At 57.0% G+C, this 13,767-nt stretch overlaps 1 protein-coding gene across 2 annotated transcripts in view; it reads left to right on the forward strand.

The window, feature by feature from the left end:
* The window catches only part of SCN4A (sodium voltage-gated channel alpha subunit 4), a 45,394-nt gene that overhangs the window by 19,908 nt on the left and 11,719 nt on the right, over positions 1–13,767 (forward strand). The window contains exons 7-15 of one of the 2 annotated variants that reach the window (XM_045836301.1): positions 181–492; positions 1,297–1,360; positions 1,592–1,733; positions 2,485–2,694; positions 3,284–3,437; positions 5,134–5,372; positions 7,109–7,282; positions 7,987–8,343; positions 13,264–13,749. In XM_045836301.1, coding sequence (XP_045692257.1) covers positions 181–492; positions 1,297–1,360; positions 1,592–1,733; positions 2,485–2,694; positions 3,284–3,437; positions 5,134–5,372; positions 7,109–7,282; positions 7,987–8,343; positions 13,264–13,749 — 2,138 coding nt within the window. Of the gene's footprint in view, positions 1–180; positions 493–1,296; positions 1,361–1,591; positions 1,734–2,484; positions 2,695–3,283; positions 3,438–5,133; positions 5,373–7,108; positions 7,283–7,986; positions 8,344–13,263; positions 13,750–13,767 lie in introns of those variants that run through there. The other variant, XM_045836302.1, reaches the window with a different exon arrangement.

The following is a 13,767-nucleotide window of genomic DNA, read 5'->3' on the forward strand; positions in this document are numbered from 1 at the left end:
TTAAGGGTGTGATCAGAGTAGGGTGGGGCTAATTTGGGAAGGCTTCAGGGAAATGGTGCCCCTAGTAAGTCACGTGTTGCTGAGAGGGAGTAGGTCAAGTCTGGGGGAGAGAAGGGAGTGAGTTACCACCCTGCCCTTCCTGCTCCCCATGACCCATACTCTTCCCCACCCTCCGGTCAGGGCTGAAGACGATTGTGGGGGCCCTGATCCAGTCGGTGAAAAAGCTGTCGGACGTGATGATCCTCACCGTCTTCTGCCTGAGCGTCTTTGCCCTGGTGGGGCTGCAGCTCTTCATGGGAAACCTGCGACAGAAGTGTGTGCGCTGGCCCCCACCCTTCAACGACACCAACACCACGTGGTACGGCAATGACACGTGGTACAATGACACGGGGTACGGCAATGACTCGTGGTATGGCAATGGCACCTGGAACAGCCAGGAGAGTGGGGCCAGCAACTACACCTTTGACTGGGACGCTTACATCAGTGATGAAGGTGAGAATGGAGGCTGGAGGGCCAGTGGGGCCAGTCCTGGCCCCGAGGTCTGCCCCCCCGAGAGACAAATAGCACGGGGCAGACCTAAGCTTAAACCCATCACTTACCACTTGGATAAACTTCTGACAAGTCAGTTGATCTCCCTGACTCTCAGAATCCTCGTCGGTAAAACTGAGGTGACAACGCCTTTCTCAAAGGGTTAATGTGACAACAAATGCCAAATTACTTTGAAAATCCTGGAGGTTCCACTATAAAAAGCAGTAGTCCAGATTCCCTACTCCTAACTTACGCGGTCCCTGGGAGGGCCTCCCCCAGGCACCCACACACCCACGTCCTGTTCACATCCGCCTCGCAGGCACACACACAGGGGCACACGCCCTCACACGGCCGCTACTCAGTGCCATCTGGCCAATTAGAAAAAAGGTAACCCTTCTCCACCCTGGTGCCCTGGAGTGTAGCCTCCCCCGGCCTCCAGCCTCAGCCCTCAGTCGGGGGCACTGTGAGGGGACTCGCTTACCCCACGCACGCACGTATGCATTCTTCCCGCCTCTGTGCCCTGGCTGTACTCTGACTGTGCAACCACACTCGGCGCTGAGCTGGCACCGCTGGGAGCTGAGCTCCCTGCAGTGTGTCCCGCCAGCGACCTGAGGACTTGGGGCTGCCCATAAAGGAGGGGAGGGGTAGCCAGGGAGTTTCTATTTAGTGTGGTCCACACAGATGTGTCCACAGGTGTGCAGGGGGTACATGTGCCCACAGTGTGTCCATGTGGTGACATGTGTCCTTTGTGGCCTTTGACTCCCAAAGGGAACTACTACTTCCTGGAGGGTGCTCTCGATGCCCTACTCTGTGGGAACAGCAGTGATGCCGGGTGAGAGATGCTGGGCCATGGGAAGAGGTGCCCTGGGGTGTTGGAAAATGTGGGCTGATCAGGGCCAAGGACCTGGGTGGATGGGAGTGTGAAAGAAACCTATGGGCCTGGATGGAACACTCTCCTGTTTGGGGGACAAACAGGACTGAAGGATTTTTTCCCTCGGGGCTCCTGTACACCCCACCTTGGGGCTCTATCCCTCCCTAAAAGCAGCCCCCATTCTATCCCCAGGCATTGCCCCGAGGGTTACGAGTGCATGAAGGCTGGGCGGAACCCCAACTATGGCTACACCAGCTATGACACCTTCAGTTGGGCCTTCCTGGCTCTATTCCGCCTCATGACACAGGACTATTGGGAGAACCTCTTCCAGCTGGTACAGCTGCCCCCACCCTGCTCTTTAGCCTGATTATCACCTCCTTTCATTCCCGCAGCCTCTTCCTCACCTGGCGGGTCCCCCAGCAGGGCTGTCTCATCTGTGGCATCCCCTCGGGGGCCCTACATACAGAATCTGAGAGCCCACCCACACCGGGTGCCTGCCCAGATCCAAGCCACAGCCTCTTCTGCTTTCTCCACCTTTGCTGAGACCTGGGCCTGGCACAGACCCCCAGTCCTCATAGCAACTGGTAGGGCAGCTTACACTCCACCCAGACACAGTTATTTAGCTTCTCTCTTTGCAGAACAGGCAGGTTGAGTCTGGAGCAACAGTGCCTTCTGGTCACTGGGGGTGTTTCTAACACTGATAATATTAATGAATACAGCACCACTACCTGTTGAGCTGTTACTAGATGCCAGGCACCATTGCCAAGCTAAGATGCAAGCTGACCCCAGAGCCCACGTTCACCATTTTTCACCCTGGCTCTCTGATCCCAAGATGTCTGGCTGGGGCCCTCAGGGTGCTCTGAGCCAGGAGACCAGGGAAGTCCGGGTCCCAGGTGTACATTTGGAAGCTCCCCAGAATGTGGTTTAGCCTGCCAAGGATGACCGTGCCCTGCCTCAAACCACCAGGTTCTGCGAGGGACCCCTTCTGTTTACCTATCTGGGCCGTGGGTGGGTGTGTGGAGCGGGGCGGTGGGTGAGAGCAGGCGGGCGCTGTGTGATGCCTCCTGTCCTGCCCCCGCCCCCAGACCCTTCGAGCGGCTGGCAAGACCTACATGATCTTCTTCGTGGTCATCATCTTCCTGGGCTCCTTTTACCTCATCAACCTGATCCTGGCGGTGGTGGCCATGGCTTATGCCGAGCAGAACGAGGCCACCCTAGCTGAGGATCAGGAGAGAGAAGAGGAGTTTCAGCAGATGCTGGAGAAAATCAAAAAACATCAGGAGGAACTGGAAAAGGTCTGGACTCAGAGAGAGGAGGCTGAGGACCCAGGGGTCTCCCCGCCCCTCAGCCTGGGTTCTCCTGGGCAGGCTGAGGGTGAGGGAGAGCCCGAGGCAGGGGCAGCAGAGGCCCCAGGCTAGGGGCTTTGGTTGGATGGGAGGCATCCAAGCAGTAGAAAGAGCATTTCACAGCTCCGTGCCTCATTTTCCCCCTACTATGTGTAACAAGGAAACTGCAGTAGTTAAAACAGAAATAGGCTTCCAGCTCAAATGATTTTGTGATTCTTTCTGGGCGAATATGGGTCCATGTCAAGAGAGGGGCGGGGCCTGGTGAGGCCGCAGGTAGTGGTGCCCACTCTCTCATCATCTCAAGAAGCACAGGCTCAGTCAAGGCTTCAGAGAGTAGAGGGTCTTCCAGGATGAGGGTCCTCAGTCACTCTGGACCACCACTGAGGTTTCCCCCCGACCCCCATCTGCACTAGGCTCAGTGCAGGCCAAGAAAAGGGGGCCCCATCCTAAAGGGTTCGTGAGGAAGCTCTGAAAGTCAGTTAGTCCAACTTCCTGGCTCACAAGTGGTCTGCATGTCCATCACTCTGCTGGTGCACAGGCCAAGGCTGCCCAGGCGCTGGAAGATGGGGAGCCAGACGGTGACCCAGCCCATGGCAAAGACTGCAATGGCAGCCTGGACACTTCACCGGGGGAGAAGGGGCCCCCAAGGCAGAGCTGCAGTGCAGAAAGCGGCATCTCGGATGCTATGGAGGGTGAGTGCCCCTTACCCATCCTGTTTTGTGTGCTCTGCCCGTCAGGCCACTGGCTCCTGGGGAGGTGCGGGTGGGGCTGGCTGGGCCCAGCTTCAGGGCCCATTAAGGATGGTAACTTAATATTGGCATCGAAGAAATGGCCATGATAAATATAGATCTGGCTTAACCTGCCCCAGTTCTGGCTGTAAGGCCAGGCTGCTAGGGGAACTAGGGGCTTCCGGGAGGGCTTTGGGGGCTGCCAAGGCAACGGAGGACAGGATAATAATACTAACCAGAAGGCCCAATGTTCCGGAAACTGGAGATCTTATACCGCAAATGTCTTCTGGGTAAAAGTTAAAGGCCAAAGGTCAGACTGTGCAGGAAGAGTCACAGGCTCCCTCAAATCCCCATGCTGCTCCCCAAGTCTCAGGAGGAGAATAAGGATGAGGAAGTGAAGAGAGGGTAGACACATATACAGATCTTTGAATAGATGATGGATGGGTGGGAGGGTGGGTGGTAGATGGATGGTGGATGGATGGATGGATGGATGGATGATGGATGGATGGATGATGGATGGATGGATGGATGATGGGTGGATGGATGGATGGGCTGAAAGACTAGTGAATGTGAAGAAACATGAGTATATGGGTAGATGAGAGGGAGGGAGGGAAGGGAAGAGAGAGGGAGGGAGAGAAGGAAGGAAGAAAATCTCTCAGAGAAGAGGTGTGGTCCCCTCCCCACTTGCCTGGAGGACTTGGAGGTCCTAGAGGACTTGGCAGACCCCTAGAGGGCACCATCTCACCTGACCTTGTATGACAGGCATCCAGGTATCCATATGCCCTGCCAGAGAATGCCCCAGGGAATGCTGGGCAGAGCTGGCTGAGGAGATCACTCAGCATTGCTCTTACTGGGATGGTTGTGAGAAGTTTTGGCCATAGCACCTGCAGTAGCACCTGCAGTAGCACCCAGGTTGGGGGTGGGATGCAGGGGTTACGGTCAGACTATAATGTGCAGCCTTTGAAAGCAGCCCGCTTTCCTCCTCTATTGGATGGGAAGCACTAACGGCACGTACCTTATGCACTTCTGGTGGGAGTTAAATGAGATCATGCCTAGACTGAGGACTCCCGCAGGCCTGCAGGAGGAGCAGCTTCATCCATGGGCCTTACAGAGCCCCAGGGCTTTAGAGTTGGGGTGGCAAGAACAGGGTGATATTTCCAGAAAGCCACTCTGGTGGGAAAAGGTGGAATGGTTGGGGACAGCCTGGAGGGGCCCACATTACTGCCAAATTGAGAAAGAGCCCACAAGAGGATCCACCCTGCTCCTCAGTGGCATTGGCCAGCAGCAGGTGTAACTGGGACCTAACCTCCAGCTGTGACCTCCCACCATCCCCAGGGCCACTGACAAGGGTGAAGGTCACTGGGTGGTGGGGCTTTGCGGGGTGTGTCAAGAAGGGGAGGCTTGAAATAGCTCACTGCAAGAAGGGCTGTGGGGTAAGCGTGGCTAAGGGGCAGGTCTTTGGGAGGTAAGGTCTAGAGGGGCGGGTCTGAGGGTGACGTGCTGAGAGGTGGGGCTTGGAGTGGGCAGCACAGATGGGTGGGGGCTGAAATGTGGCAATCTAAGGGGCAGGGCTTCGAAGGGGTCCCAAAGACCTAGGTGGGTGGAGGTAGAACCTAAGAGGGGTATCCTCATCACGTGTCTGCTTCCACCCTATCCCCAGAGCTAGAAGAGGCCCACCAGAAGTGCCCACCGTGGTGGTACAAGTGCTCCCACAAATTGCTCATATGGAACTGCTGTGCTCCATGGGTGAAGTTCAAGAACATCATCCACCTGATTGTCATGGACCCCTTCGTGGACCTGGGCATCACCATCTGTATCGTGCTCAACACCCTCTTCATGGCCATGGAACATTATCCCATGACGGAGTACTTCGACCACGTGCTCAGTACGGGCAACCTGGTAGGGAAGGGACAAGGGAGAGGACACAGGGCCCAAGGAGGCCCTCTGGGCGGTGTGGAAATATGGGGCACTGTTGGGGAGCATATGAGGACAAGCTGGAGTTATTTTCCCAGCACATGGCGGGGACACGAGTTGATATACAAGGGAGGTACGTGGGGTGATCCATGGGATGGGGTGCTTGGGTGTCAGGATAGTTGAGGGCAGAGAGACCAGGGGTGAGGTGCTGGAATCCTTAAGATTGGACCCTAGGCGATCTGGAATCCCACGGTCCATGCCCTGGATGCAGAGATGCAGGAGTCGGGGCATGGAGGTGAGGCGGGGCCTGGACGACAAGTCTCTCCATTTTTAAAGGTTGTCATGGGCCTAAGCGGGACTAAGGGACCTGGAAGGGGGCCATATAGTCAAGGGCACCCAGGCCCAAGAAGTCTCAGCTCACCCTGGAGGCCCCAGGGCGTTGCCCTCCAACCCTCAGCCTGCTAGGTTTCTCCCAGAGGGCGGGGAGGGTGTGGCCGGCCTGCTCCCCGCTTCAGCCCTGCCTGCCCCACTATTGTTGACACACACTGATCCGCCTGCTTATCCCTGCCCATTAGGAGCATTATCACCTCATTGCCAGCCCCGGTGGAGCCTGACAAAGGGACAAAGCCGCCTCCTCCAGCCCCACCCTTCCCAATTCCCTTCACATTTTTCCAGTATAGCAAACGGGCGGGCGAGGTGCTCTCCTGTCCCTGAGGGTCAGGGGCGCCTAGGGAGAGTAAGATTTGAGGCCTGGGGCAGGACGAGGGCTGGGTGGGTAGTAAAGGAACCAGACCCTGGACCCCCGGCCTGTGAGGCAGGCAGGCCTGCTCCGCAGAGATGCCCGAGGCAGCCACGGCCAGGCCAGGCTGGAGGGGCCTGGGCGTGCCCTGGACATGGCGCAGCTGCTGGGGTGTACGTGATGGGGCCGGCCCACCGCCTGCCCACCCTCGACCACATTCTGCCCGCTGCCTGGGCACCTGCTATGGCTAGGGACAGCTCCTGGGCGGGGCTCAGCATGTGCCAGGGCAAGCTGTGGCCCCGGGGCAGCTGGTGCCCAGCAGGAGGGGGGCCATCTCCAGGAAGCTTTCAGGGACTCCGCAGCCCTCAGACTCCATATGGAGGCCTGGGGTGGGGTCGGGGGTGGGGCGCAGCTCTGACCTTCTCATTATTCCTGACTTTGCCCCCTCTTGGCCCCTGCCCTAGACTTCCAAGGCCACCAAGGTTTGCTGGGTCCAGGGACCCCTGCTAGTGGGGGTAGAGAGGCTGTAGGGTGTGGAAGGCTGCATCAGGCAGGTTTGAGACCTGCCTCATTCCCATATGAGCAGCATGGCCCAGCGCGTTCCGCTGACCTCTCTGAGCCTCACTTTCCTTTTCTGAGAATCCCTTCCAACTATATAGAAACCGGCCCACTACTGAGGTTGTATGGGAACCACAAAGTGCTCTGTGAGTGTTAAATATTATCATGAGTGGGGTGAGACCCCAAGAAATTAAGGGCTGGCCCACAGTCACGTGGCCAGAAACGGAAGGGCCCAGGTCTCTGGGTAGCCCCCACCTGCCCTGTGGGACGGCCATCCCACCCCCCACTCACCTGCACTAGCGTGGGCCGGGGCACCACTACCCGCCCCCTCAGGGTCCCAGCCCCCACAGGCTCTGCCCTGGGCATCGGGTAGGGGCCCCGTGTTCCCTGAGGCTCCGTGACAGGGACTGCACCGTGCCCCCAGGTCTTCACGGGCATCTTCACAGCAGAGATGGTGCTGAAGCTCATCGCCATGGACCCCTACGAGTACTTCCAGCAGGGCTGGAACATCTTCGACAGCATCATCGTCACCCTCAGCCTGGTGGAGCTGGGCCTGGCCAACGTGCAGGGGCTGTCGGTGCTCCGCTCCTTCCGTCTGGTGCGTGGCCCGGGGCCAGGGCTGGGGGGAGCGGGGGCGGGGGGGGGGCACTTTCTCACTGAAAACGGGGAGAGAGGGAGCCCTCTCCCTGACCGCACGGGGTTGCTAGGGGACCAAAGCGATGCCCCGGGAGCTCGACCCCTCAGTGGACGAGGGTGGCCGTGGGGCAGGGGGCGGGCCTGCAGCCCACCTGAGAGCCGAGGCTCGGGAAGCTCCGAGCAGTGGAGCCGGAACTCTGAGTGTGTGTCCTTTCCTCCGCCCCACAGGAGCACTTCTATTTCTTTGTTTGAAGTTTATTATAGGACCTTTCATGCACCCACAAAAACATAAAGCATAATACACCTCTGTGTACCTGTCACCCAGCTTCAACAGCCATCAATTGTCTATTGTTCTTGCTCCCCCTGCCCCCCCACTTCTTGTGGGGGGAGCACGTCAAAGCAAATCCCGCATTTACTTCACTTGTAAATGCTTTATCTGTATCTTTAACAGGTAAGGACTTCTTTTTCCTCTCCAACACAGGAGGAGTATGAGGTGGTAGGGTATGAATGCTCCCGTTTCGCAGAGAGGCGAATGGAGGCCTGGGACCACTCAGGGGACGGGAAATCACGTTGTTCGAGAGGATTCTGTCTCCTAAGGTGGGGCTGCCTGGGGTCGGGCCGGGATCCCTGGGCCTCACGCGCCCCTGCCCCCCTCCCACCCGGCAGCTGCGGGTCTTCAAGCTGGCCAAGTCCTGGCCCACGCTGAACATGCTCATCAAGATCATCGGCAATTCCGTGGGGGCGCTGGGCAACCTGACGCTGGTGCTGGCCATCATCGTGTTCATCTTCGCCGTGGTGGGCATGCAGCTGTTCGGCAAGAGCTACAAGGAATGCGTGTGCAAGATCTCCTCCGACTGCAGCCTGCCGCGCTGGCACATGTACGACTTCTTCCACTCCTTCCTCATCGTCTTCCGCATCCTCTGCGGGGAGTGGATCGAGACCATGTGGGACTGCATGGAGGTGGCCGGCCAGCCCATGTGCCTCACCGTCTTCCTCATGGTCATGGTCATCGGCAACCTGGTGGTGAGTGAGGCTGGCTGGGTGGCTCCCCCGCCCTTGCCCAGGAAATCCACGCGTCCAGGACGTGGCCCGTGCCTTTATTTCTCTGTTTCCTTTACATCGGGCTGTTATTCGAGGGCCCTTTCCCTATGAAATTGAATTGTATGAAATGATCGGTGCATGCCCCTCTCACCCCTCAAAACAGCAGTTTTTTCTTTTTATTTTATTTTTCAATTATAGTTTATATTCAGTATTATTTTATATTAGTCTCAGGCATACAGCACAGCAGTCACATAAGCATTCACTTTACAAAGTGTCCCCCCGATGTTTCCGTTAACTGCCTGGCACCGCACACGCTCGTCGCAGTGTCACCACCAACTGTGTCCCCTGCGCTGCGCGTCGCACCCCGAGACTGTTCTGTGACCGCCAGGTCGCACTTAACGCCCCCCCCCCCCACCTCCTCCACCCAGTCAGTCCCCAGGCCCCTCCCTCCGGCGGCCGTCAGTCTGTCCTCCGTGTGCGAGTCTGTCTCACTGTTGTTTGTTTGTCTTATTCTTTAGATTCCACATGTAAGTGGAATCATGCAGTATTTGTCTTTCTCTGGCTGATTTATTTCACTTAGCATAATATCCTCTAGCTCCATCCGTGCTGCTGCAAATGGTCATGTTTTATTTCTTACGCTGACTAACATCCCATTGTATATGCCGGGTGGGACAAAAGTGGGTTTACAGCTTTTCATATGGAAAACAATACAGTGATTTACAAATAATGGAACAAGAACACACTCCGTTTTCCACACTCACGACTGGAACCCACTTCTGCCCCGCCCTGTATGGACCAACACTCTCCGTCTGCCTGCCGGGTGCTGGACGCTGTGGTCGCTTCCATAGCTTAGTGATTGTCCGTAATGCTGCGGTGAACACAGGGGTGCTTATGTTCTTCCAAATTAGTGTTTGGGCTTCTTCAGATACACACACAGAAGCAGAATTGCTGGGTCATAAGGCAGTTCCATCTTTAATTTTTTAAGGCCCCTATATTTCACAGCGGCTGCACCACTCTGCATTCCCACCAACAGTGTACGAGGGTCCCTTTCCCTCCACGAAGCAGAAGCATCGGTGTTTGTGTATTTATTGACGACCGCCTTTCGGGCAGGTGTGAGGTGATATCTCGTTAGTGGTTTTAATGTGCATCTCTCTGATGATCAGTGACATTGAGCATCTTTTCCTGTGTCGACTGGCCATCTGTGTGTCTCTAGAGAAGTGTCCAATAGATCCTCTGCCTTTTTTTAGATTCGATTGTTTTGTTTTTGTTTCTGTTTCTGTTTTTATGGTGGTGAGTTGTATGATTCCCTATAAATTTGGATATCAGCCCGTCATATGATGTACCATTGGCAAATATCTTCTTCTACTCAGTAAGTTGTCTTTTTGTTTTGTTAACAGTTTCTCTTGCTATGCAAACACTTTTTAGTTTGACATAGTCCCATTTGCTTATTTTTTGTTTTCCTCAAAACAGCAATTTTGGGGGAGTTTAATCCAGCAGTTGTCAAATCTCAACCTGCTTCAGAGTTGCTTGGGAGTTCCTTAGAACCCAGATTCCGGCCCCCACCCCGCCCCAGTCTGACTCCGCAGCTCCGGGCTGGGGTCTGGGAGTCATGGCGCCAGCTGCCACTGGCTCAGGGGCCACACTGATTGGTGCCATTGAAACCCAGTGTTCCGGGGAAAGTAGCGTAATAACTGGAATCAGACAGATCTAATTTCCAGTCCCAGTTCCTTTGCCATTCGCATGACCTTGAACCAATTACTGCTCTCTGGTTGGCTGGGTTCTCTCACTTTACATGAAAGAGAAATGGTAGGTACCTTATAGGGCGGCTGGGAGGAGCGACCGTGACAGTGTGCATGAAGGCACGGCGTGCATCTGGCACCGAAGCTCCTGGGCCTCTTGTCCTTTCCCCTCCCTCTCACCCTCCTCTGCACCGGGAGTCAGGCCCCGGGCGTTGGGGAATCCAGAGCTGGCACAAATGGCACCCACCCTGCCACTGTCTCTGTGGCGCAGGGCCTGGCACGTGGGGCTCAGCACAGGAGGGTGCAGGGGCTGAAGAGAAACAGGCTGTGGGGCTGTGGCCCAGCTGACAGCATTTCTGTGGCCAAGGCCTGGCAGGCATCTACCCTGGCCCTGCCGACCCCAGCTCCTCCCCTTCTCTGGTGGGGTGGGGTCGGTCCTACCAGCAGTGCTGTGCCCAGCTGCCCCCTGCGGCGTCAGGCGCTGCCCTGGGCACCAGGGGGTGGGAAGACACACGTCCCCACATTCCACAAAGGCCTGTAGAATCCTTGGGCTGCTGGGTCAGCACTACTCAGATGTCGCTGAGCTCCAGCTGGGGGCAGGAGCAGATTGGGGGTGGGGGCTGTCACCTTAACTAAGGGGACCCTGGAATGAGTTGTCAAGCCCCCAGGTACAGCCAGACAGGAGAGCCCAGGATGACTGTCCCTGGGGGGAGGTCTCGGGAGGGGAGAGAGAGAGGGAAGGTGCCTGGGGCAAGACTCTGGGGCAGAACTCTGGGGCAGGATTAGCGTGCGGGTAGCACCCCTGTGTAGCAGTGTGTAAATGTAAGTTTAAGGACCTCAGCGTGACTGAGAGGGCCTGCTGGGGGTTCTGTCTGTGTGCGTGCGAACTCAAAACCATTGGAAGCCCCTGCTTTGCCGCCACTAACTGGGAAACCTTGAGCCAGTTATTAACCTACCTGGGACTCAGTTTTTCTCATCTGGAAAATGGGGGTGCTAATGGTAGTGACCCACTTAACTGGGTGATCCTGAGGATTACATGACTTAGCAAAGCACTCAGCCCTCGAGGGCAGGGGGAGTTCAAATGTCACAGGCATGTGTGGTGGAGCTACCCTCCACGGGCACCACGTTCCCGAACAGCGGGCTCCTGCCGGCCACCTTTGTTTGCGTTATCCTCAATGCTGCCAACAGCCCTGCCAGGCAGGCAACGTGGGCTCTGTGCTCCGCCGAGGGGACACTGCCCGCACCACACAGCGAGTGAGCATCCGAGCCTGGGCTGGAACCCGGGACGAGGCAACTCGAGTGGCATCAGTACAGCAGCGGCGGTGATAACGGCAACACCCGCGCCAGCGAGGAGGGTGACCGCTGACCTCTGCTCACAGTTACCCAGCACACTGAACGCTCTCCGTGTACACGTTTCTACTTTGTAGACGAGGAAGCAAAGGCTCAGGGAAGTCGATTAGTGATCTATGAACCGAAGCCATCTGACCTGAGTCTGGGCCCACTGCCCTGCGCTGCCTCTGTGTGGGTGCCACACACACACACACACACTCACACACACACACACACTCCACGCGGACACCCTTTTCTGGCCCAGCTCCGTGGCTCTCCCACTTTGCTCAGAGGGAGTGGAGCGGCCGGGGGAGGTGGCACTGTCAGCTCCTTGGGCACAGTCCCCGCCCTCCAGGCTCATGGGAGCAGGTGTGTGCAGAGGGCACAGGGGCACCCTGCCAGGGAGTGTGGGGACCCGTGTCCCCTGCGTCCATGGCACTTGGGCACTTCCTCTGGGTTCCCATGAAGAAGAGGAAGTGACTAGCTCATGGATAACCCACCCCTCACAGCCCCCAGAGGGACATGAGGTCCACCCCCGCTCCGGCAGCCCCCGCCCCCGCCTTGCCTGAGGAGGCTATTTCTGTCCCAGGCAGGAGCCGTGTGCAAACCCTGCTGACCCAGAGAGCAGCTAATTCCCATCTCAGATGTGTTTCTGGCAACTGGACGCCTGCCCCCAAGGGAGGAAAGGAAAAGTCGATACGTTTTGGTGAGGGGTGAAGGCAGAAAAGTAGCCAGGGGCATGGAGATGGGGTGGAATCCCCGGCCAGCATATTCCCCCAAAGAGAGAATATATACAGTACACAACACATGTATTTTGAAGATACTGTGTTAACATGATAGTTAAGATAACGACAGAAAGACCTTGGAGCACAGTGGTGAAAGTCATGGCCAGAGGCACGTGGGGAAGAAGGGCAAGGGCGGCTGATCACAGGTGCAGGCTCCCAGCCCTGCCCCCCCAAGGCCCCCAGAGAAAGAACCTGGCCCTGTCTTCCAAAATCTCACATGGAAAAGCCAGCATGTTCTGAGAGCCTACTGTGTGCTCACAACAATGTGAAGAAGTAGGAACCAGAATCATCCCCATTACACAGATGAGAAAACTGAGGCACAGAGCAGTGGTATGACTGCCCTGAAACACGCCATCTGTACTGCTGTGCACACCCACTGCTTTATATCTGTCCGACCAAATGTCCATCTCCCCCAGGCTGGAACTCCCTGAGGTTACTTGCTCTTGTGAGCACTGGGAGGAGCTCAGTAAATGTCAATCCACTGGAAAATAAAGTTGACAGAGGGCAGGGGGTAGACCAGTCGCCTCGTAAGTCCCTTTCAGCAGGGCTGTGGGAAGAAAACCAGGGGGAGCAGGAAACCCCATGCGAGGAAAGGGTCAAATGTCCCTTCCAGGGCAGTAGGGGACACGCATCTGAGCACTGGGAGCACAGGGTCTGCAAAAGTCCACTTACCAGACCGGAAAAGACAGCTCAAAAGATTTAGGTCCCCAGTTAGTCCTGGGAGCTCAGAGGCACGCACTCTGCCTTTTGTTCTGCACCCCCAGCCACGGAGGTGGACAGCAGCATCATGGAGAGTCCCTGTCACCCAGTGGGCCTCCCCAAGCCCTCACAATCCTCTCCTGTGCCCAAGCCTCAGTTTCCTTATCTGCAAAGTGGGGATGGTAGTAACATTTCTCACCTCCATGAGGATTCCACTAGGCGATATCCTTTTAAATGTTCAGCACGGGGTGGCTCTGACCTGGAGGCCTGTTGACTCCCATGCTGGCTGAAGGTGGCACCCTCAGGGGCCCAGAGGCTGAGCTGAGGCTCCCCCAACCCCTGCTCCCCAGGTCCTGAACCTCTTCTTGGCCCTGCTGCTGAGCTCCTTCAGCGCCGACAGCCTGGCAGCCTCGGACGAGGACGGTGAGATGAACAACCTGCAGATCGCCATCGGGCGCATCAAGTGGGGCATCAGCTTCGCCAAAACCTTCCTGCTGGGGCTGCTGCACGGCAAGGTCCTGAGCCCCAAGGACATTGTGCTCAGCATTGGGAAGCTCGGGGAGGCGGGGGAGGCTGGGGAGGCCGAGGAGGGTGCTCCTGAGGAAGAGAAGAAGGAACTGCCACCCAAGGAAGATGACAAGGACTTGAAGGACAGTCACATCCTGAACCACGTGGGCCTGGCTGATGGGCCTTCCCCCGGCATTGAGCTGGACCACCTCAACTTCATCAACAACCCCTACCTGACCATCCACGTGCCCATCGCCTCCGAGGAGTCCGACCTGGAGATGCCGACAGAGGAGGAGACCGACACCTTCTCGGAGCCCGAGGATGTCAAGGTGAGCCCATCGCACAGC

This window comes from Phyllostomus hastatus, unplaced genomic scaffold (genome assembly GCF_019186645.2).
Source record: "Phyllostomus hastatus isolate PE091 unplaced genomic scaffold, TTU_PhHast_1.1 phas_contig_210, whole genome shotgun sequence".
NCBI classification, from domain to species: Eukaryota; Metazoa; Chordata; class Mammalia; order Chiroptera; family Phyllostomidae; genus Phyllostomus; species Phyllostomus hastatus.